At 36.8% G+C, this 24503-nt stretch overlaps 1 protein-coding gene across 1 annotated transcript; it reads left to right on the top strand.

Moving 5' to 3' along the window:
- Nucleotides 1–3318: 3318 nt before the first annotated feature.
- Nucleotides 3319–21996, top strand: ARL14EP (ADP ribosylation factor like GTPase 14 effector protein). The gene is made up of 4 exons (XM_032358773.1): nt 3319–3449; nt 15611–16110; nt 18124–18251; nt 19282–21996. Exons 2-4 carry the CDS (start codon nt 15688–15690, stop codon nt 19508–19510), a joined length of 780 nt encoding a protein of 259 aa, XP_032214664.1. The 5' UTR covers nt 3319–3449; nt 15611–15687; the 3' UTR covers nt 19511–21996.
- The last annotated feature ends 2507 nt before the right edge of the window (nt 21997–24503 follow it).

Consider the following 24503-nt stretch of genomic DNA (forward strand, 5'->3'; position numbering starts at 1 on the left):
ACATTTATCACACCACCCTGTGATAAACTGTTTACTCCTCTGTCTCTAGTCTGAGTTCTTTCAAAGCAGAGATAAATTTTATTCTCTTTGTTTCATTATTTCTTAGCAAAGTATCAGCCACAAAGTAACAAAAGAACGATTGAATGTCACCTCCTTCAGACACAGTCAAGGGGATTGTCCCCTGTTTTTGCCTTTTCCATTCCCTGGTTCTAAGACTGACTTGATTTTAGTGAGCAGCAAAACCCTGTCTGGTTGCAGGGCAGAACGGAAGGCATAGGACGGACCACAGCTAGGCTCACTGCCTAAAACAACTTCATAAAATCTACCTATGAAAAACCCATAGCAAATATCATTCTCAGTGGGGAAAAGCTGACAGCCGTCCCTCTGAGATCAGGAACACGACAAGGATGCCCACTCTTGCCACTGTTGTTCAACATAGTCCTAGAAGTCCGAGCAACAGCAGTCAGACAACAAAAAGAAATAAAAGGTATTCAAATTGGCATAGAAGAAGTCAAACTCTCTCTCTTCACACATGACATGATACTTTATATGGAAAACCCAAGACTCCACCCCCAAATTACTAGAACTCATAGAGCAATTCAGTAGTGTGGCAGGATACAAAAATCAATGTACAGAAATCAGTTGCTTTCTTATACACTAATAATGAAAATATAGAAATGGAAATTAGAGAATTGGTTCCATGTACTATAGCACCAAGAACCGTAAGATACATTGGAATAAACCTAACCAAAGAGGTAAAGGATCTGTACTTGAGAAACTACAGAGCACTCATGAAAGAAATTGAAGAAGACATAAAAAGATGGAAAAGCACTCCATGCTCATGGACTGGAAAAATAAACATTGTTAAAATGTCTAAACTGCCCAGAGCAATCTATACTTTTAATGTCATCCCAATCAAAATTCCACCAGCATTTTTCAAATTGCTGGTACAAACAATCCTGGAATTTGTATGGAACCAGAAAAGACCCCAAATAGCTAAGAAAATGTTGAAAAAGAAAAACAAAGCTGGGGACATCACATTGCTGATTTCAAGCTTTACTGCAAACCTGTGATCACCGAGACAGCATGGTACTAGCACAAAAACAGACACATAGACCAGTGGAACAGAGTAGAGAGTCCAGATATGGACCTGCAACTCTATGGTCAAATAATCTTCAACAAAGCAGGAAAAAATATACACTGGACAAAAGACAGTCTCTTCAATAAATGGTGCTGGGAAAATTGGACAACTATGTATAGAAGAATGAAACTGGACCATTCTCTTACACCATACACAAAGATAAACTCAAAATGGATAAAAAAAAAAAAAAAGACCTCAACGTGATACAGGAATCTATCAAAATCCTAGAGGAGAACATAGCCACATCAACTTCAGCCACAGCAACTGTGACATCAGCCACAGCAACTTCTTTCAAGATATGTCTCCAAAGGCAAAGGAAACAAAAGCAAAAATGAAGTTTTGGGACTTCATCAAGATAAAAAGCTTCTGCACAGCAAAGGAAACAGTCAACAAAACAAAGAGGTAACCCACAGAATGGGAGAAGATATTCGCAAATGACACCATAGACAAAGGGCTAATATCCAAGATCTATAAAGAGCTCCTCAAACTCAATAGTCAAAAAAACAGATAATCATGTCAAAAAATGGGCACAAGACATAGACACTTCTCCAAAGAAGATATACAAATGGCTAACAGACACATGAAAAAATGTTCATCATCATTAGCCATCAGGGAGATTCAAATCAAAACCACATCGAGACACCACCTTACACCAGTTAGAATGGCCAAAGTTAACAAGACAAGAAACAATAAGTGTTGGAGAGGTTGTGGAGAAAAAGGAACCCTCTTACACTGTTGGTGGGACTGCAAGTTGGTGGAGTCACTTTGGAAAACAGCACGGAGATTCCTTAGGAAATTAAAAATAGAGCTACCCTATGACCCTGCAATTGCACTATTGGGTATTTAACCCAAAGATATAGATGTAGTGAAAAGAAGGGCCACCTGTACCCCAATGTTCATAGCAGCAATGGCCACAATTGCCCAACTGTGGAAAGAGCCAAGATACCCTTCAATGGATGAATGGATAAGGCAGATGGTCCATATAGATAATGGAGTATTATGCCTCCATCAGAAAGGATGAATACCCAACTTTTGTATCAACATGGACAGGAACGGAGGAGATTATGCTGAGTGAAATAAATCAAGCAGAGAAGAGTCTGTTATCATATGGTTTCACTTCGTTGTGGAGCATAAGGAATAACATCGAGGACATTAGGAGAAGGAAAGGAAAACTGAATTGGGGTAAAATTGGAGGAGGAGACCCATCATGAGAGAGTGTGGACTCTGAGAAACAAACTGAGGGTTTGGGAAGGGAGGAGTGGGAGGATGGGTGAGACTGGTGGTGGGTGTTAAGGAGGGAATCTAGTGCAGGGGGCACTGGGTGTGGTGCAGAAACAATGAATCTTGGAACACTGAAAAAACGTTTAAAAACATAAATTTAAAAATTAAATTAATAAAATAAAATAAAATAAATCAACCTACATCGGTGTGTTTCCTATTACTAGCAAGCTGGCGTGTTGGTGTGCCTTATTTCCCCGTCTCACATTTTGACCACTTGCCTGGTCAAAAACGCAACCGTTTGGGTGCCCCTCCCCGCACCGACACGCACCGGAAAATCATTCGAGGCTGAGACCCTTCAGAAGAGATTACAAACTCTCCAGAACTCTGGATGAACAAAATCCACTTCAAAAACCGAGCACCTAAACTGCGGCAGACGGTAAGGGTCCACGAAATACACGATTTCTTCCCTCACAAATTTTACAAGCATCTTCCTGGAGCCTACATTTTACTTTTAAGTAATAAACATAGCTATTTTTATAGTTTATAATAAATGAGATGCATTGGGGAATACATTTCGTTTGAACAAATGAAATCACAGAAAACGTGAGGCTGTAAATAAAGGGTCTGTTCTTGAGGTTCTTGGAACTCGTTCACCTCTCCAGGGATTAGAGGAGGGGGGTGCAAAAATCTGGCCTCGCGCACGGGCGCCGAGCTTTGCGAACACAATCTAAGTCAGTTGAACCTGCATCTTATAAGAAATGGCCCCAGAGAGCTCGCGATTCCCTAACCTCAGAGCACACACGGAACAGACGCTGAGCTGAGGTAGCTTCTGAAGCAACCCTTGCCTCACGTTGCATCTTCCGCCAATTAACGCCGCCCCGCCCTTTCCGCCCTCCCGGGAGGCGGGCCAGGCTTGGGTCGCTCTAGGCTTCTGCCTCTTTATGGTCACGCTGAGCCTCTCTAGCTCTCATCCGCCCTCCTCTCAGTGGCAGCGCGGGGAGGTGAGGAAAAGCCGGCCGCCCAGTCCGCCCTACGTTACGTGAATGCGGGTGCAGCCCAAACTCCGCAGAGGAGAGCACGAGCTAAGGTGGGAGGGATGGGGGGGAGGCTCTGGGAAGGGCGCGACCGGTCGGTGGGGGAGAGGGGGAGCCAGGGCCGGTTCACGGAGGTATGGAAGGAGAGGTGGGCGAGGAGGCCCGGACACGTGAGAGTGACTTCCAGCGGCTGGCTGGGGCCTCCCGCAGCCCGCCACCCTGCAGAGCCCCCGACTTGCCCTAGTTCATCTGCGGGCCCCCTGTGTCAGGACCCAGCACAGGTTCTGTCGCATCTGTGCCCTCCGCGGGTTGGTCGCCTCTTTTCGGAAGACCGGGGGCCGGCAAAGCTGTGACTTAGGCTTGCGCTGTTTACTAGAGGGTAATTACGGCCTTGAACCTAGTTCGCGCCAGTTTTGTTTTTTTATTTTAATTTATTTTTTAGTGAGCATCTCCCTAGCCCTAGCTGTTCGGTTGAGGCCGGAGGCCGATCAGTATTCATTTTCCCACCCCTGTAGGATAAATACAATAAATGATCCTTAGATGTATATGGGAGCTTGAAACACGACGTGGCTGACAGCTGGGGGCGTCATGCTTGTGCCCACCGTGCTGCTGAGGGGGGAATAATTGCAGCATCCTGCGGACCTGCTCACCCCGATTTGGAGAGATTCATCCTCCTCGGTGTGAGATTGTGGCAGTTTCAAAACGTGTATTCCAAAGACGTTGTTTACGAAGTGCTGGCGTTGATGCCAGAGAAGCCACGACTGTAACACAGGAACTGGGTGATTCCTTGACCTCACCGAGCTTAATATGTTATTGAAAGACCAACAGTACAGTTCCTCTTTGGCCTCAGGTGATGCGGAAAATATAACCATACAGCTCCTGCCTTCCCACAGCTGAGAATAGAGAAAAAGTCTTAATGCACTGTTAAATTGTTCTGCAGTCACAGAGAAGGAAGAACCTATTAATAATAGCATTTGAGTAAGGCACACCAGATAGGCAAAAGACACTGGTGCTGCCCCGAAAAATAAGTTAGCATTGCCTGGCGCAGAAAGGTCCGTGGGCTTTCCAAGCAGAGAAGAACCCTATAAAGTGAACTTTGCAGGTCATGTAGTTTGACCTAGAGTGTGTGGCGTATGAACAAGTAATGCCATGCTAGATGGTCCAGACTCTTGTTTTTTAGGAAGAGATGAACGTATTTTCAAGGGAATGATTTAGAGTTTGGTTTCACGATCACTTACTCAACAACTGTAGTGTTAAGTATTGTTTGACGGTTTGGGCCACATCCAGAATCAGGTAGAATAAAGAGAACTTTGCTAATTTTTCTTGGTCTGGAAATAATCTCTCAGTTGTTGAAATCCCATTTCAGTTCTCTTTGGCCTTTAAAGACTAGAAGATTAGAGACAAATGACAAATTTGGAAGCCTGAAGGGTTTGCTAAATTGTTCCCCAAGTGATCTGAAAGTATGCTAGACAAAGCATTAAAAAATCTGAGGGGAGTACATTAGGTAAACCTAGAGTAAATCATTAGGGCCTGATTAAGAGGGGTTCTTCATATAAAGTAAAAGTAGTGTTTGTGGTTTTTTTTTTTTCTTTTTCCCGTTAAGCAAGAACTTGAATGGTATAACAGGCTCTGTGCTAGGCATGTAAGTAGAGCTCTTAAGTTTCAGTTTCATCATGTGTAAATGGGGATGATCGTACTTCACTGTTGTCAAGATTAAAGAGATGATGTTTGTGCTTGGTGCTGTACCTGGCACTTACTAGCCTCAGGCAAATATTTAACCAAATATTTAACCAAATATTTTAAGTGGTACTATTGACTATATTTTGGTTTGTAATTCTTTACCTTCCTTGTTGGGCCTGACTCTTTGAGGATTAAAGACTATCTCCTTTGGCTCTTTACCCCTTCTAGTGTCCATTGACTTGTGTGAGTAAGTTAGTATTTGAAGATAATGGGTACAAAAAGTTGACAGTTGCAGGAGGCATGACGAGTATGTGTATGCCTATGACTAAAACTGCTGATTCATAAAGGAGGGGCGGATAATTTTTTTTCCCATTAAATACGAGATAATCTGGGAAAATGCCTTGTAAATTTCTAAGACACTCTCCTGCCCCCCCCCAAAAGAAAAAAGGCATTTGTCATGAAAGGGAAAGACTTATTATAAGTTGACCTAAAAATTCAGCAAATTTCTTGTTTGGCTAAATTTTCTCTAATGCTTTTTCCCACTAATTAGGAAACTGGAAAAGCTGTATTGAGGGAAACCAACATATTGGAAAATATTTTGGGAAATCTCCCTCTAAATTTTGGGAAGGAAAAAAAAAACTTATCTTTCCCTGCTATGTTAGTGGCAGTGATGGCTGTGGTGTCCTGTTTCAATCCTGTAGGTGCCCTGCAGTAATGTCCTAGACCTTGTGTTACTAGGAACGCTTGTTAGTGTGATTTCCTTGTATGAGCATGCTCAGCTATATCTAGCCTGCCTGCCTTAGAGTTTGGTAATGGATAGCAAGTGATAATGCTTAAAAGCTTATTCCATAGAATCCAAATATATACATGTATAAATTTTATTTTTTTAAGATTTTTATTTATTTATATGAGAGAGTGAAAGGGGGAGGGAGAGGGCACAAGTGAGGGGAGGGGCAGGGGCAGAGGGAGAAGCGGACTGAGCGGGAAGCCTGACAATGAGCTCAATCCTAGTACCCTGAGATCCTAAGTCTAGCCGAAGATAGACGCTTAACTGACTGAGCTACCCAGGCACCCCCCATATGTATAAATTTTAAATTATTAAAAAACAAAAAACAAATTCATAGAACAGATTGGTGGTTGCCAGAGGAGGGGGGTGGACAAAATGGCTGAAGGGGGTCAAAAGGTACAAACTTAACAGTTATAAAATAAATAACGGGATGTAATGTAAGCATAGTGACAATAGTTAATAACACTGTGTTGTATATTTGAAAGTTGCTAAAGAAGTAAATCTTGAAAGTTCTCATCAGAAGAAAAAAATTTGTAACCATGTGGTGATGGATGTTAACAACTTACTGTGATGATCTTTCATAATATATGCAAATGTCAAATCATTACCTTGTACACCTGAAACTAATAATGTTACATGTAAATTATACCTCAGTTTAGGGAAAAAAAAAAAAAAAACTTCTTTCTTGAGTTTGCAGTGTTCAAGTCACACAAGGAACAAATAATTTTATTTACTACCTAAGGTGGTAGAAGTAAAACAAGGGGTCTAATCTATTCCACACTTATTACCTTGTCTTTTGACTCTTCTAGAGTGCTATAAGAATATTAAATGTTAATTTTAGAATCAGAAAACATACTATATTTAGGCACTGAATAAAATGTTGGCAGCCCTAAAGCACCAGAAACCCAAAATGCAAAAAAATTTTTAGGGATTTTTCAAATAAAAAAAAAAATCCAGAATTAGTAAAGACTTTATTTGAAAGGGTTATGCACATAGGGGAAAGGGAACTATTGCAATGGAGAAAATTCTCTATAATCAAAAGATCTACCGGCATCTCAAGGGAAGAGTAAAGGTTGCTAGAAGAGACACCTTGATTGGATTACAGATTCTAGAATGTTTTGCCCTGAGGCCAGCCTCTTTTCTGGAGGAGTTATTTTGGGCCCTGGTTGAGGGTGGACCAAAGTTCTGGGACTTGGGGGGCAGGAGAGATACTTAAAATATAGCTAACAGTTGGTCACTTTTGACATGAAGTTAAAGTTAACAGATTTATAGGGGCGCCTCAGTGGCTCGGTAAAGCAGCAGACTTTTGGTTTCGACTCAGGTCATGATCTCTGGGTTGTGAGATAGAGCCTGGAGCCCCCCATTGGCCTCCCCACTCAGTGGGGAGTTGGCTTTCCCTTTCCCTCTGTTTTCCACTGGCCCATGTGTGCTAAACTGTGTGTGGTCATACTCTCTCTCTCTCTCCCTCTCCTTTTTCAAATAAACAAATAAATCTTTAAGATTGACAAATTTATAACTGAGTCAAAGAATCTTTCCTAGTCATCTGTAAACAAGGGGGTATCCTCAGAGTCTTGTAAAAGCCATTAGGAGAGGAATGGAAGGTTTCTTTGACCATGACTCTTAAAGAATCACGAACACAGGTTCCAGATAAAATTAAGTTCTCAAAAGGCATTTTTGCTATTTGAAATGGAAAATAAGTATACAAATAAAATTCGCCCACACCTCTAGAGGAAGGCCTTAGGAGACTTAGTGACTAATTAAGTATTAGTATTTATAAATCCTACTTCACTAGGTGTAGTTGAAAAAAGTACTTGAAGACCTAGATCTCATTTTTATCATAGTAAAAATCTTCCCAAAGGTGGGGCAAAAGAACTAAATTAAACAGGTCTAAATGAATGCATTTGAGGTTTTTCATTTGTTACTGGTTTTCATCTTACCCATTAAAAAGCAGTACTTTTTTTTCTTCTTCCATGATGAATACTAAATATTTTACTGGTAAAAGTGATTAGCTAAAGCAAATTAATCTCTTGCTATGTTTAAAAGAATTTTACACACACACAAAGTTCCACAAAAAGAGGGGGCAGAAGTAAAATCATGACTGTCGCACACATTGTGAAATTATGAACACACAGATTTTGTTTCCCTTACTAATGAGGGAACTGGTAAGATGTTATAACCAGTTTAAATGACAAAAGAACAGACATATTTCTTGATCAGGAATATTAAAATAAATAAGCACATGGAGGCAAAATGGTCTTCTACAGTGGGCCAGGGAATCCATTGAAACTCCCATTAGACAGAAGTTACAAGAATATAGACAAGAATTGCATTTGCCTTGCTAACCTTTACAGTTGTCAGCTCTGAAATAGTGGAAGCAAGGCCGTGGAAGACCCACAGCTCTTGTAATCAGAACGTGAAAACCTTGACATCTCTGCTTTCAACAATGCATAGTTCTCTATACATCTGTTTTATCAAATTTATGACTCTCCTCCCTTCATAACCTTCCTTAAATGTCAGACTTCCTGGAAGGCAAGTTCATGTGTGAGTGTGTATTTTCCTTTTTTAAAAAATACACTTTACAAATATGGAAATGTTTGGTTAATATTCTCTTAACTGAATTACCTAAAGCAGTGGATCTCAAACTAATACGCTTACATATAACCTGGGGATTTTTTTTTTTTTAATATGGATCCTGATTCAGTAGGTCTAGGGTCCACACCGAGATTCTTCTTTTCTAATAGGTTCCCAGCTGATTGTGAAGTACTGGTTCGTGGACAGTGAATAGTAGGGCATTTCTGATTGTTAATTAAGAAAGGTGTTAGATTAATCATTACATCATTACCTGGAGAACATTGCATCATACAGGTGAAGACAGCAAAGTGAAGCTATTGGATTGTCACTTGAAGAAAATAATAAATATTCATTTTGGCCACATTGCTAGAACACAGACCAAAGCTAGGTAAAGAAGTTGCTGGGAAACAGATCCAAGGAGCTCTACAGCAGAACTTTAGGGAAGGAAGACAGAAATAAGGACATTGAGTAATACAACAGGGGAGGAGCAGCCAGAGGCTGTAATTTTTAGAAGGCAGGCAGTAACCACTGGCTGAAATTTTGTGCACCTTGAGCTAACCTGACTTTTCCTTTAGCCCTGCATTAGCTGTGCATGAACAAACTGCGTAACAGTAGATGAGGAAACAAACTTAACATAAGACTTTAAGCCGTAAGACTTCATTAATTCAGGTGTATACCTTTTACTATGACAGTTTTAAATGAGTGGTACAGTTGTGTCATTGAGTTTTAATCAGTGTGGAGAATTTATTTTTTTTACTGTAACTGGAAGTTTACCTTCCGTTAGGACATTTTAATTTTAAACTGAGCAGGTCCTGTGATTTATTAGTGGGGAGTTCAGCTTTCTTTTAGCAACAGGTAAGAAGTAGGGCATAATGTGAAGCTGATACCAAAGAAACATCTCTGCTTACTGGAAGATGCAAAAAATTCATAGTACATGAGGTTGCCAGATTTAGCAAATAATATGGGGTGTGCATTTAAATTTGAAATTCAGACAAATATCAAATTACTTTTTAGCAGTATTTGGGATACAATTAAAATATATGCATTATCTAAAATTCATATTTAACTGAGCATACTGTATTTTACCTGGTAACTCTAATAGTAAATTTACTCTTAACAGTGAGACCTGAGGAATGGCTGCTAATAAAATGGTATTGTGCAACAGTTTAATTCCTTCAAGTGTTCCTCCATAAGTTCTAGTACTCAAAAGTGTGCCAAGAGCTCAAAATAGTTGGAAGCACCTGTTTACCAGAAGAGGATGTTTTCAAGGACTGATAGGGTCATGGTTAAGTTGAATTAAAAACACATTTAACACTGTACTCTCCAACTAGGAGTGCAGGTTCATAGTGGTTTAAGATTAATGAAAGAATTTATGCTCTTGTGGAAGATGTCCAAGCAAGTACTTATCAGAAAAAAATGATTTAGTAGGAGTTTAATCATATTTCCGATTTTATAAGGGAGATCACTTAAGTACACTGGCACAACTTAGAGTCTTGCTAATAAAATAAACTCTAATGAACTATGTAGTAATTTAGACAAGATAAAAGGGAAGTAAACACATGAACAATTGCTTACTTGGTCTTTAGAGATTGCACTATTTCAGTGATACTGCAGTACACATTCACTGGAATTTTTTTTAATTCTTATTTTCATTTTGTTATTTAAATTTTAGTGAACATGCAGTGCAATATCGGTTTCAGGAGTAGAATTCAGTGATTCATCACTTGCATATAACAGCCGGTGCTCATCACAAGTGCCCTCCTTAATACCCATCCCCCATCTAACCTACCTCCTACCGACCTCCTTCAATCAACCCTCAGTTTGTTCTCTATCATTAAGAGTCTCTTATGGGTTGTTCCCTCTCCCTTTTTCTCCTTTCCCCCTTCCCATAGAGTTCATGAGTGAAATCATATGGTATTTGTTTTCTCTGAGTGACTTAATTTGACTTAGCATAATATACTCTAGCTCCATTCGTGTCATTGCAAATGGCAAGCTTTTATTCTTTTTAATGGCTGTCAGTTGTTTTTCATGTGCTGTCTCTTGACTATATATATCTTGCTTTTTGAAATGTCTACTTAAGTCTTTTGCCAATGTTAATGGTTTGTCTTTTTATTGTTGAGTTACAGTTTTTTAAATCTGGATGCAAGGATTTGGCTGATAAATACTGTTTGCGTATTTTCTCTCAATATATGGCTTTCCTATTAATATCTGAAATTTTGACTTCCATTGAATAAAAGTAGTCTTTATGAAACCTAATTATCATTTTTTCTGTACGGTAATTGCTTTCTGTTTCCTGAGAAATCTTTGTCTACACAGCATCATAAATATGGGCTCCAATGCTTTCCCCAGAAGTCTTTAGTTTAACTTTAGTGTTGAAGACTATGAACTATCTTGATTTTTCATCTGTAGTGTAGGGTACTGGCCAATATTCATTTTTCTTATATGGATATCCATTTATTTCAAAACCACTTGTTGAAAACCTGACTTTTCCCATAGGATTGGCTTTATACCTTTACCAGAAATCACTTGTGCATATAAATGGGTATATATCTCTTGGGTTTATATTTGATCCCATTGATATGTATATATCTATCTTTAAGATGATTCCATACCAGGGCACCAGTCAGCAAGTGTCTGCCTTCAGCTCAGGTCATGATCCCAGGACCCTGGGATCAAGTCCCACATTGGGCTCCCTGTTCATCAGGAAGCCTGCTTCTCCCTCTCCTGCTTCCTCTGCTTGTGTTCCTCTGTCACTGTCTCTCTCTCTCTCTGTGTCAAATAAATAAATAAAATCTTAAAAAAAAAAGATGATTCCATACCATACTGATTAGAGTAAGTCCATTCTGATTGGACTAGAAGGCCTTCCAGCTTTATTCTTTCTTATGGTTGTTTGGATGTAGGAAGTCCTTTGTATTTCTATGTAAATTTTAGATGAAGCTTATTAATTTATGATTATGATTGCATTGAATCTATAAATTAACATGAGGAGAACAGCAGTCAACCAATTTTGTGTTTTGGGGTATGGTATATCTCACTATTTTGGTCTTTTAAAATATTAACAAATTTTGTAGATGTTAGTGTAGAGACGTTCCATGTTTTGTTAAAATTATTCCTGAGTATTTCTGAATTTAGTGACACTTTTTTTTTTTTAATTTGACAGACAGAGATCACAAGTAGGCAGAGAGGCGGGGGGGGGGGGGGGAGCAGGCTTCCTGCTGAGCAGAGAGCCCCATGCAGGGCTCTATCCCAGGACCCTGAGATCATGACCTGAACTGAAGGCAGAGGCTTTAACCCACTGAGCCACCCAGGCGCCCAATTTAGTGACACTTTTGATGGTTGTGACTTATGGATTCTGTGTACTAAATTGTTTTTATGAATTTTTTGCCTATGTTCACAAGGAATTTTGGTCTTTTAAGTTTTTATTTATTTATTTACTTACTTATTTCCTGTTTTGGAATGACCTTGGTCTTGTATCAAGGTAATACCTGCCTCAAATAAAATAAGTTGAGAATGGAGAAAAAAAAAAAAAAAGATAAAAGGAAACTAAAGGAACAGATTTCCCAGTAGCCAAGGAAAAGAATTCCCTAGTGGGTAAAAATGTATTAGTTCTATGGACAAACAGAATTTCTAAAACAAATCTAAGTTCCTAGATGCTTTTCCTATTAAATATGGTCAAGGTAGTCCAAGTCTTTGAATGCTTGGAAATAATTTTATGTTCAGAAAATCACAGATCAGTGGCTACAAATTGGTGATAGTTATTACAAATGTAAGGAATCAAGCATCAATGAGAGAGAAAACATTAGGAGTTTCCATAATGTGCTAAGGAGGTTATTAATCAAGTTTCTTTCTTTGTGTTAATTGTTAAGGTCAGAGCCAGACTTCTGTCCCGTGTCTGTTATAGTACAGTACAGCATAGTTTGTTGTTTTATAACTGTATCTCTGGCTTCCTCTCTTCTATTCCTTCATTTATTTTAACCCATATTTCTGTTAAAAGAAATTTAATTATTTGTATAATACAAGCTATTTTATCTGATGCACTAGACACGATTACTAGGAAGTTAAATTTTAAAAGTTGGTTGAAATAGAATAAAAATATATAAATATGCTCCATCTTAATTAGCTTTTAAACATTTTAGGTTAAAAATGTCCAGTGACATTTTGAACTTTAGATTATATTCTATTTTTTAACTTTTTAAATATAGTATTTTAACTGAGAACAGATATATATGTATTCACTATTTTTTATTACATGAGACCAGAGTCATCTTTGTATGTGGTTTTATATGATTCTGGTTTTTTTCTGAAGAAAACGCTGGGAAGTATCTAAGCTTTCTAACCAGTTTTGTTTGTTTGTTTGTTTGTTTGTTTGTTTTTTAATATGGAGCAAAGTTTAAAAAAACACTTGCGAAATAGCAGAATCCTAGCTATTTCAACACTCTGCCACCACCCAGATTTCAGTGGTTCACATATATTTTCAATACTTTTTTTCCTACTGACTTGTATTTGTGACTTTTTCCTTAAGAATTCAACTTAGTTGGGGCACCCGGGTGGCTCAGTGGGTTGAGCCTCCACCTTCGGCTCACGTCATGGTCCGGGGTTCTGGGATGGAGCCCCTCATCAGGCTCTCTGCTCCGCGGGAAGCCTGCTCCCCCGGGAGCCTGCTCCTCCCTCTCTCTCTGCCTGCCTTTCTGCCTATTTGTGATTTCTGTCTGTCAAATAAATAAATAAAATCTTTAAAAAAAAAAAAAAAAAGGAATTCAACTAAGTTTTTGTATTTGCTTTGAAAAATATTTATGAAAACTTTTAGATGGAAAGTACAGAAAATAATGAAAACACTGTGTACATGCCTTCAATTTAATCTTCCATAAATCTCTTTTTTAAAAGTTTCCTTCCTTCTTAGAAATATGTGTACCACAGGGGTACCTGGGTGGCTCAGTGGGTTAAAGCCTCTGCCTTCAGCTCAGGACATGAGCTCTCTCTCTTCCTGCCTCTCAGCCTACTTGTGATCTCTGTCTGTCAAATAAATAAATAAAATCTTTAAAATTTAAAAAAAAAAAAAGAAATATGTATACCACAAAATTGTTATTTATTACTCAAGTATATTTTAGCATGGTTCTTATTTTCATCTATAAACCATGCACGCTATTTTGTGTGTTTAAAATTTTACATAAATGTATTCTTTTACAACTTTTTCACTTAGGATTATCTTTAAGATTTATCCATGGTGATTCTTATAATTCCTGTGGTTAACTGTCCTATAGAAGTGTTGAGTAATCCATGGTTTCTCGTCCTTAAAATTAGGTAATTTCCAACTTTTCACTGTCAAAGACAGTAAATGCTCAAATGTAAATACACAGCGCTCAAAGACAATAAATACACAAAAGTCCTCGTGCTCTTTTGGGACATTTATTTTTTTGGCAGACATCTAGACCAGAAAGTGCAAGGTCCTGGGATGTAGACTTGTTTAATTTTGTGAGAAATTGCCAGAAAGACTCTGAAGCAGTTAGAGTTTACATTCCTGTCAGTGTATAAGGAGCATGTAAGAGTTGGCCACATTTTAACCAGCACTAGGTTATCAGATTTTTAAAATTTTGCTCAGCAAGTGTTTGAGAAATGGTATTCAGTTTGCGCCTTTTTTTTTTTTTAAATAACTATAAAGGTTGAACATCTTTGCATGCATTTATTGGCTGTTTTGTTCTCTTCCTTGAATTGAGTATCTGTATTTGCTTAGTTTTTTGTTGTTGTTGTTGTTGTTGTTTTTTAAGATTTTATTTATTTGAGAGAGAGAGAGGAAGACAATCATGAGCCGGCGGGGGGAGGGTGCAGAGGGAGAGGGAAAAGCAGACTACCCGCTGAAAGGTAGCCCAAAGCGAGGCTGGATCCCAGGATCTTGGGATCATGTCCTGAGCAAAAGGCAGACCTTAACTAACTGAGCCACCCAGGTGCCTCTGTTTGCTTAGTTTTCTAATGGGTTCTTTGTCATTTTCTAATTGATCTGTAAATGTCAGAATTTTTTATGTATATTTGGGGTAATAATCCTAACCATAGCTTTCAAGTGTGGCTGTTTTTCCTCCTTTAGATTTATAAGGAAATGTTTAATTTTGACATATAATCAAATGTATCCATCTTTTCCTTTGGTATGTGCTTTCTTGTTTGAGACATTCTCTATCCAAATGTTGCAAAGTCTTCCGTGTTTTCTTAGAAACATTAGTACAGTTTTTCTTTTCTTGTTCCATTCTTGAATCCATCTGGAGTTGATTTTTGTGAGAAAGAGATCTTAGTCTTGTCTTTTTCCATGTGGTTAGCTGCTTACCCCCTAATATTTCATTCAGTCTTTTCCCCATTAATGCACAGTACCCACTGATTTTATAAAATCACATGTCATATACTACACCAAGCCCGCATCTTTTTATGGATCTATTCGTCTATACTATTCTACATTTGTCTATACTACTGTTATACTAAACACCACACTTTTAATTATAACAGCTTTATGGCAAATAAATACCCAACTTTGTTTTCCTTCAAGGCTATCTTGACTGGATTTTTACTCATCCATATAAACCAACTGCTGAATTCCAAAGGGCAGTGGGTGGAATACCTGCTGGGACTTGACTGGAATAATATTGAATTTACAGATAAATTCCCAGGGAGTTTATATGCCTCAGTAAGACTTCCCATGATTAATTTCTATATTTATTTAGGAGATCCTTTTTGTATTTTTGTTTGATGATTTTCTCCATAAAAGTCTTGCATGTCTTTTGTAGGATTGATTTTGTAAGGTCTCTTAATGTTTTAGGTTTCCAGCATCATTGTTGAATTACTTAACTAGTTTTAATAGCTCATCTGTTGAACCTTTTGTATTTTCTGTGTAGATATTTATGTCATCTTTGAGTAGTACTTCTTCTTCTCAATCCCTGTTAATAAAATGTTAAGTGGAAGCTTTAATACAGTGTTAAATAGCAGGTATTCTTTTGTAATTCTAACTTTAGAAGGAATGCTTCTAATGTTTTATGATTAAATAATGTTTACTGTAAGCTTTTGGTGAATGTCTTTCTAGTCCTTGCATGCTAAGAGTTTCTTTCTTTTAAATAGGTGTGGAATTTTATCAAATGCCTTTTCAGTTTCCCAGATAAAAATTTTGCAGCACAAATCTGACTTCAGTGTTTTCTCTAGGGCAATCAGCACATGACCTACTAGAGAGCGATCCCGAAACAAAATCAAGCAGGGGAAATTTGCTGGAATCCAGAGTGATGGATCCATGTTCAGTTGGAGTTCAGCTTCGTACCACAAACGAGTGCCATAAAACCTACTACACTCGTCACACTGGTTTCAAGACTTTGCAAGAATTGTCATCAAATGATATGCTTTTACTTCAACTTAGAACTGGAATGACACTTTCTGGGAACAATACCATTTGCTTCCATCATGCAAAAATTTACATTGACAGATTTGAGGATTTGCAGAAGTCATGTTGTGACCCATTTAACATACACAAAAAACTAGCCAAAAAAAATTTGCATGTAATTGACTTAGATGATGCCACTTTTCTGAGTGCAAAATTTGGAAGGCAGCTTGTACCTGGTTGGAAGCTTTGTCCAAAATGTACACAGATAATCAATGGAAGTGTGGATGTTGATTCTGAAGACCGGCAGAGAAGAAAACCTGATTCGGATGTATGTATAGCATTCATTTTTTTCCTGCTGTCTTACTTTTACAGTGTGCGGTTTTGTCGAATTGTAAAGAAATCATATTTATGTTATTATTTATTATACTAATTCTGAATTAAAGCTGGGGAGGTGAAAATAAATGGTGTTTCTAAATATTTCTGTATACCCAGACTGGATAATAAAATAAGCTTGAGAATGGAAGAGAATGGAAAAGCATATTATGTTCAAGACTCCAGCTATAACTCCTAGGGCTAAGATGTTGAGGGTGGCTTTTAGAACATTCTGGGAAAGCCAGGACTTAATTGTTATCTTAGTTTCTTTTCTAATACCAAAGTAACTCAGTGAGACCTGCCAGCCAGTGAGGATCTGTATAGCAAAATGAATTCCCCTTTTATATGAAGGACTTAAAAATGACCGCTTTAAAATGAACACCAGAGAAGTGATTTGCAATAATTGTTTCTTCAACCTTTCTTTCTCCTTTGGCACAATTACCATTTTTGTTTGGGTTTTTTAGTTGCTTGTGAGTTTCCATTGCTTCTAGCTCTGAGTTCTTACTTGCTAATTTAAGAACTCCCTATGGTCAAAAAGCATATATTTTTACATTGTAAATACTAAATATTTATAACTCCCTTTTTCACATTCCTACGTTTTGATTATTTAACTATATGAGAAAAAAACTGAGATTTCTTAAAGCTATCTTTGGTGTAGAACAAAGACAAGTATATCAAAGGAGCACTTCTCAAAATTTCTACTTATAACCAATTTATAATTCTTGCTGCTGGGATATTTTTCTCAATTTCCTCCTTTTCATTATATTAATAAGCCAAATTAAAAGATAATTAAAATTTTAAATTATATGTAGTGCTTCCCTTTTGTTCACCCCTCAGAGGCATATCTCTAGGACCCAGTGTTCTCTTGCAGTTCATACTAGGTTCTTGCTGCTATCACTTTAGAGTTTTGTCCATTTCATTTATTTGTTGCTCTTGTGGAATATATCACATAAACTGTTTTTTCCCCAAATAGTGAATCATTAATTCATTATATATGTATAATACTATAGAATATTATATATATAAATATATTTATATATTATTTATATGATATATATAGAATTCATTATAATAATGATGGTTAAATCCCTAACCATCAAAATTTTGTTTTACCAAAGCTTTTTAAAAAGATGATAATACTATTTCAGAACTTGAAACCATATTACCTCTCTGCTTTTAAAAATATATAAAATAAAAATTAAAAAATTAAATAAGAATTTAAAATTAAAAATATATAAAGTAGAACCTTTCCTTAAGAACTCAAGATCATATTAGGAACCTCAGTTTTGGTTTATTTATTTATTTATTTGTTTATTTTCAAAGATTTTATTTATTTATTTGAGAGAGAGACAGTGAAAGAGAGCATGAGCGAGGAGAAGGTCAGAGAGAGAAGCAGACTCTCCGTGGACCTGGGAGCCGGATGCAGGACTCAATCCCGGGACTCCAGGATCACGACCTGAGCCGAAGGCAGTCGTCCAACCAACTGAGCCACCCAGGCGTCCCAGTTTTGTTTTTTTTAAAAGATTTAATATTTTTTAAGTAACTTCCAGACCCAACATAGGGCTCGAACTCAGCACCCCAAGATCATGAGTCATACATATACTCCACTGCCAGGTGGCCCAGGAACCTCAGCATTATGCCAATGGGTTATACAGCAGTTTTTCTATGTTTTCTCCCATCTCAGCAACAGCCATTGCAGTTTTTACCATGCCTATTGCCCCTCCTGATATGCCAGAGACTAAAATTAGGTAATGAAAATATTACAGCTAAATTAACCTGTAAACTTCGAATATTGTCTAGGGCTGTATAAAGTTTGCACTTGGGTTCTAAAACCTTTTTCTTATTTTTTTGTGAATTCCGGACTGTCCTTCAGATTAAGGAATAATCTGGATTAACATTAAGTTAAATATTAATCTCTTCATGGTAGATTGTCAAGATTTGAGTTGATAATTTGTTTACCTTTCTTCAGGGAAGAACTGCAAAAGCTTTGAGGTCATTGCAGTTTGCAAACCCAGGGAAACAAACTGAATTTGCTCCAGAAACTGGTAAAAGAGAAAAAAGAAGGCTCACAAAAAATGCAGCTGCTGGTTCTGACAGGTAGGCTCTGTGTTCACTGAAGACCTATTAACTTGCTGCTTCAGATGGAGTTGTATTGCTTCACTATTTTAAGTTTTGAATTTTCTGGGTAGATGTTTTAAATTAGAAGATCTAGGATTAGTAAGAATATCCAAGGACTACATAAAAATCAAGGCATCCCTTTCAACTCTAAAAATTTATTTTTAAGAAAGAGTCAACAAAGTGAACAAGTTAACATTTTTGGCATGAGAATTCAAATTTAAACATATTACACCTAAAAGAATTTTTTAAAAGTATTGGTATTATATAATTGGTATATCACTTCTCTATGGGTGGCAGCCAAAAAGTCAATCTTAGAAGAATTCAAGGTTGCTTTTTATTTTTTAACATGTCTAAAATAGACATGGTACAGTCAACAGAATGATTGAGAAAACTAAATTGTTTAGAATATGACTTTTTAAATTGAACATTTCTAAAGTACAGGTTGACAAAGAAATGTTAGTATAATCATTCAGAATTATTTTCTACATATGCCATTTATTCCATCTGTTAAGATTTTCCACTGAGTCATTTAATTGTTTTTAAGCCATATTTGCTAGAGTATATTAAAGAACAAGAAACAGATTAATTGCAGTATAAAAACAAGTAGGGTCATAGAAAGAGATTGGTAACCAACAGAATGTCCCACTATTAAGCTGCCATTCTCTGTTGTTGCTGTTAAGGTAAGGGGATAATACTTCAAACAAATATATTTTTTGGAAATGGTAAAGGAATGGACTGAGTTGACTTTTAAATGGACTTCTAGAAGCATATTCAGGCTTCTTGGATTTGTCTCCACACTTTAGAATGAGGTCTCTTCTCACAACAGAGTTCATTTACTACTAATTATAGCGTAGGCTTGAGTCTGGTAAGTTATGTACTAGTTTTGTAGGACATCATCCCTAATTCAAAATATTACACCTTAAATTTGTTTTCATTACCTTATTTTCAAAAACATGTTCAAAAATATTGTGTTTGAGAGGTATAATTCGTCTTGTGTTTTATTTTACAGACAAGTGATACCAGCGAAGAGTAAGGTCTATGATAGCCAGGGTCTCCTAATTTTCAGTGGAATGGACCTTTGTGACTGCCTCGATGAAGACTGTTTAGGATGTTTCTATGCTTGTCCTGCCTGTGGTTCCACCAAATGTGGAGCCGAATGCCGCTGTGACCGCAAGTGGCTGTACGAGCAAATCGAAATCGAAGGAGGAGAAATCATTCATAACAAACATGCTGGATAATTTGTGGTATCAAATTATGGGCTCTTTAAAGATGCCTTCTCTATTTCTAAAACTCTATCATCCTAAGATAAATTTTCAAAGTTGATTGCCAAATGACAGAGAATTTGAAAACCACCTCAACATACACTCACTGGGCACTAAAGTTGCATTTAGGGTGCTTTAAGATTCATTATCTGATGTAAATTTAGATGGGCTATTCCTCAGCAGTCCTCTTTAAGCCTGTCTGGGTCAGTGTTAACAAGGAGGCAAACAAAGACAGTCCTCCATTAGCACAGTTCAAATTTCAGTTAGCACGTCTGTACTGTGAGCAGTTAGGTGAAGTACAGACTTCCCTGATAGCCCTTTGGTCCAAGGATCGTTATGTAACAGACGTGCTTCATCATCACTGACCAATCACAGTACTTCTCTCAAATTCTGCTAGTGATTGGTTACTGCACATCTGTCACTCAGTGCACTCACAGCAAAGCATGTGGTTGTGTTGTCTCCTTGTCACCCATGTGACATTTTGCAAAAGTAGATCATCAAAAGAACTGGCCAACAAAGATAAAAATGAGTGAAGAAATGAAAAATGGTAATGCTAGATGTGAGATTTGAACTGAATGGTAAGTGGAGTTAGAAGAAATCACTGATGGGAATGTTGAGTCTCAGTATGCAGCTGAGGGAACCTCATGGAGACAAGCTTCATGTAATAAGGAAATTGGTTGTGACGAGAAGGTTGAATAGGTCCCAGAGGAAGTGATGGTAAAAACTTCACGTTAAAGATTAGTTATTTTGCAACATTGAAAGTACAAATGATAAAATGGTGGAAACTGATCCAAACTTGAATATGACAGTTTGCAATGGCATAGAATAGATGCTTACTTAGTATCCTAAGTTAACAAAAAGGCAAGTACTGTTCAAACACCTTTTGATTAGTTTTTTACAGTGAAATAATACTTTCTCAATGTTTCTGATGTTTTAAATTACAGTATACCAACATACTTCTTTACAGTGTTTTCAGGGTTTTTTTGTTTATAACTGAGTGAGTTTTTAATATTTTGACAGATTTTTTAAAGGTCACAGAATATTTTCCCCCATTGATTATTAAGATTGCTTTGAATGGCTATTTTTTTATGGTCCTGCACTATTATGCAAGCTAAGGACTGTAGCTGAGAACAGTGTCCACCTATTACAGGAAAAATTAATTCTGATAAAACTAGGTGGTTGATTAAAAGTATTTTAAAAATAATCTACATATCTAAATGCTAAAATTTATCTCACAATTTACCCTTAAAAACAAAAAAGCCTTAGTATTGTAAACCTTTCATTGTTTAGACCAGACGTTCTTGGTAAACGTATGTTCTTGATAGAAGAATCTCATTCTTTGTATAAAGCATGGATAGCATGGATATACATATAATACATAAATAGGGATACATTGTATCGATGGTATTAAAGTTTTATGGGGTGGTAATTAGGATTAAAAGGCCTGAAAGCTGTAAGGGAGTATTAATGAGGGAAAAAAAGTTAGAGAAACACTGGTTGAGAGAGAGTATAAATTTGAAAATTGCATCTTAATGTACTGGTTTTTATGGGATTTGTATGGGTGCTGTTTGGAGGATGAGAGTGGGTGATAACTGGTCTTTTTTTAAGCAGCTACCTATCTGTCTAAAATCTTACCATCTAGGACATTGCCACTAAACTAGGTTTTTGCTTGGTTTTCCGTATATTAGAGTACTTTAGTTTAATCAGATGAACTTTTAGCAGTTTGAAATACTTACTAGCCATTGAAACGAAATTTATACGACCAGTTTGATTAAATTGACTAGTAGAGGTTTATTTTTACTCCTGTATACTTCTGGTATCTGTTTACTTTGATGGAATGCCACTTTGAACCATGAAATTGTAATTAAGTTACAGTTGTCACTGGCCTAGTTATCAGAAGTATGGTTAGTAAGTATGGTTAATATCAATTCACATTTCAAAAGAGCACTGGCAAAAAGAATATTTTGGCTTTATATACTTAAATTGGATGCTAGATTTTTTTTTTTCTGAATTAAGGAAAAATTTTGTTATAGAGGACACACAAACTTCTAATTTTATCTGAACTTCTGGGTTCATTAGACATTAGTTGCATTACTGCCAGTGTTTTGTTGGTTCAAAGTAAGTATGATTTAGTATATTGCTTAAGCTATTCATAAGGGACAGATTTAAATCTTAGGTTTTTTGTTGTTTAAAACAAATATATTTTCAAAAGAATAAATGACTTTAAAATTCAAATTGTTTCTATTTCAGCATTCCTTAGTGGAACATTTCTGCATTATTTTTCAAAGATGGTAATAGTTAACTTAAGTTTCAAGGGTAAATTTCTTGAACAGTTTTGCTTTTATTTGTTCATTATACCTATTTAGGAAACTGGACTTTTCATGAGCATGCACAATGTTTACAGAGAGAGGTATGTCTAATTTAGGGTACTCTATAATAAAAGCTGTGTTTTGGGAAAATTACATCATGAGTTCACTTACTATTTTTTAATACAGAATTACAGACATGCAGAATACAATTAAATTGTCTAGATTCTTTTTATATTTTGCCTAAGTATAGTTCCAGGTGACTAAATTATTTTCTGATACTATTAGTCTAACAAGCAGAAATAAAGTGATACAAACACTTCTGCTGTATATAGATCCTGCTGGAGAAGTTAATGTTAAGACCATAAAGATTGGTCTTACACAGTATTGGCCACAAATGTTAAAGTAAAAATGCATGTATATGTTTGAAGTAAATGGCATCCCATGTGATTCTATTCCTATTTCTTTTACAAGTATAAGAAAATAGTTATCTTTGAAATATTATACTTGAGGGGCGTCAGGGTGGCTCAAGTCATTAAGTATCTGCCTTTGGCTCAGGTCATGATCCTGGAGTCCTGGGATTGAGCCCTGCAACAGGGTCTCTGCTCAGCAGGAAGCTTACTTCTCTCTCAGTCCCCCTGCTTGTGTTCCCTGTCTTACTGTGTCTCTCTGTGTCAAAGAAATAAATAAAATCTTTGGGGGAAAAAAAAAAAAAGAAATATTACACTTGAGATTCTTCTGTTTTAAAATGTTATATCTACTTCTTTATAACAAGCTGTTCTACCACCTGACAGAAAATTCTCCAGAAAAATGCATTAATGTCCTCTCGAATATTCCATGTTCATAACCCCTAAACATATTGCAGAGCCCAGGTAATATGAGTGTTCTGTAAACAAACACAAAAAAGTTTGTTTTTTCTAACGGGAATGGCTGTTTCTGAAGTGTATGTTTGTTACATAACATATTGTAGGTGAGTTTTGTTGGACAAAATCTGGGCAGCTCAGTTCTTTGAAAGAGCTGTTGCTGTGCTGAAAAGGCAGATGGATCCACTGTGGCCTCTCCTCCCCACCTATCCTGGGCCTGGGAACGATGTGTTTGGGAACAATGTGCAGGTAATTGGAGATTTTCTGTTTACATTGCGAGTACCCTGAAAGAAATAGCGTAAGGTCCTTGGCCGACGTCTTGTGGCACTGCCTTAGTTTTTGCTGACATCTGCTGGTATCTGGATGTAAGTAAGCTCCGCTGCTGCTACTTAATGCTTAATCTCTTTACTTCTAAATTAAACTGTGAACACGGGTAATTACATTGAAGTGGGATCTTTTAAAGAACCCTGGAAGTAGAAAGGTTTCTCTTTGTAACATTCTTAGGTCTCACCCAGCAGGACTCAGCCAGGTTTCTTTTTTTAGGAGTATAAGGGAGGATAGGAAAATACGCACGGGGACTTCTGGATTTCACTTATTTTTATAAAGTTGAGAGACTTGGAGAAAATAACGCTTTTATCTACTTAGAAATCATCAAACACTCCATTGAATGTTTAGTTTGAAAGGCATAATAAATTCCTATAGAATTTATACCCCCAATTTTTAGATGATTTGTAATGGCATAGTTGTGAGGGTTGACTGCGAAGATGAAGGAGATTTACCAGATAAAATGTTACTAACTCAGTTGAGTTAGTAATACTGCATCTTGAAGTGCAGTTTGAAAGTATTTAATCACAGCCCTATCAATGGCACTTAAACTAAGTGTATTAATTTTTTTCCCCTTAAAGCCATGAGGGAAAAATTTCTTTGTAAGACACTTAATGATTTTAAAACTTCAGTTTTCTTATTTCATATCACTGCAAGCAGACAACTGTTTTATTAAAGAGTTGGCCATAATCTTCAGCTATGGTTTTGAGATAAATGGCCTTATCAAAAGTAAAATGCTTACAAATACTTTTAGAATGTCCAAAGCCCTCCAGTACTCCCAACTTTGTTAGCTAATGCATGGTTTTCATTGTAAACACTCTGGATGATCCTTCTTTTACTCAGTTCTTTGTTCAGAGACACACTTTGAGGCAAGGGCACGCTTCTTTAATAAAATAATATGAAAACTACACCCGGGTCAGAGTTGCAGAATGTTTGTTCTTTAAGAGAACTTCTCTAAAACCAGGATGGAAGCATACGGCCAATAAAAGGAAACAATTCAGCAGGTAAATACTGTCTCTGTAAGTATCCCTTTGTTACCAACAACGAATCAGTCACATTAAACAACTTCGGAAATACACATTAAATTTTGGTTTTAATTATATTTTGGTAGCCCAAGTTTGTGATTTAGACTTCAAGGTAGTATTTAGTTTTTGTTTGTTTGTTTTTTTTTTTAATTGAATCAGTTAGTTGGTAGCATAAGATCAAGTAATGGTGGCAATACTGGTACCATGTGAGTGAGTTCTGCCAGTTTTTTGGTGAAGTACAAATTTAATCTTGACGTTGAGAGGTAAAACAGTTCGGGAATATTCAGTGAATTCTGGCATCATTAAGCGTTTTCAAGTAACAAACTCGTGCTTTCCCAGAGGTTAGTTAACCTTTTCATTTGGACTGAACTTTCCCATTTTTCAGTTCAGCTTAGTATAGTGAAATCAGACCAGTCATTAAGGTTTTATTTATTATTTATTAGAAAGCACG

Source organism: Mustela erminea, chromosome 9 (genome assembly GCF_009829155.1).
Source record: "Mustela erminea isolate mMusErm1 chromosome 9, mMusErm1.Pri, whole genome shotgun sequence".
Taxonomy (NCBI): Eukaryota; Metazoa; Chordata; class Mammalia; order Carnivora; family Mustelidae; genus Mustela; species Mustela erminea.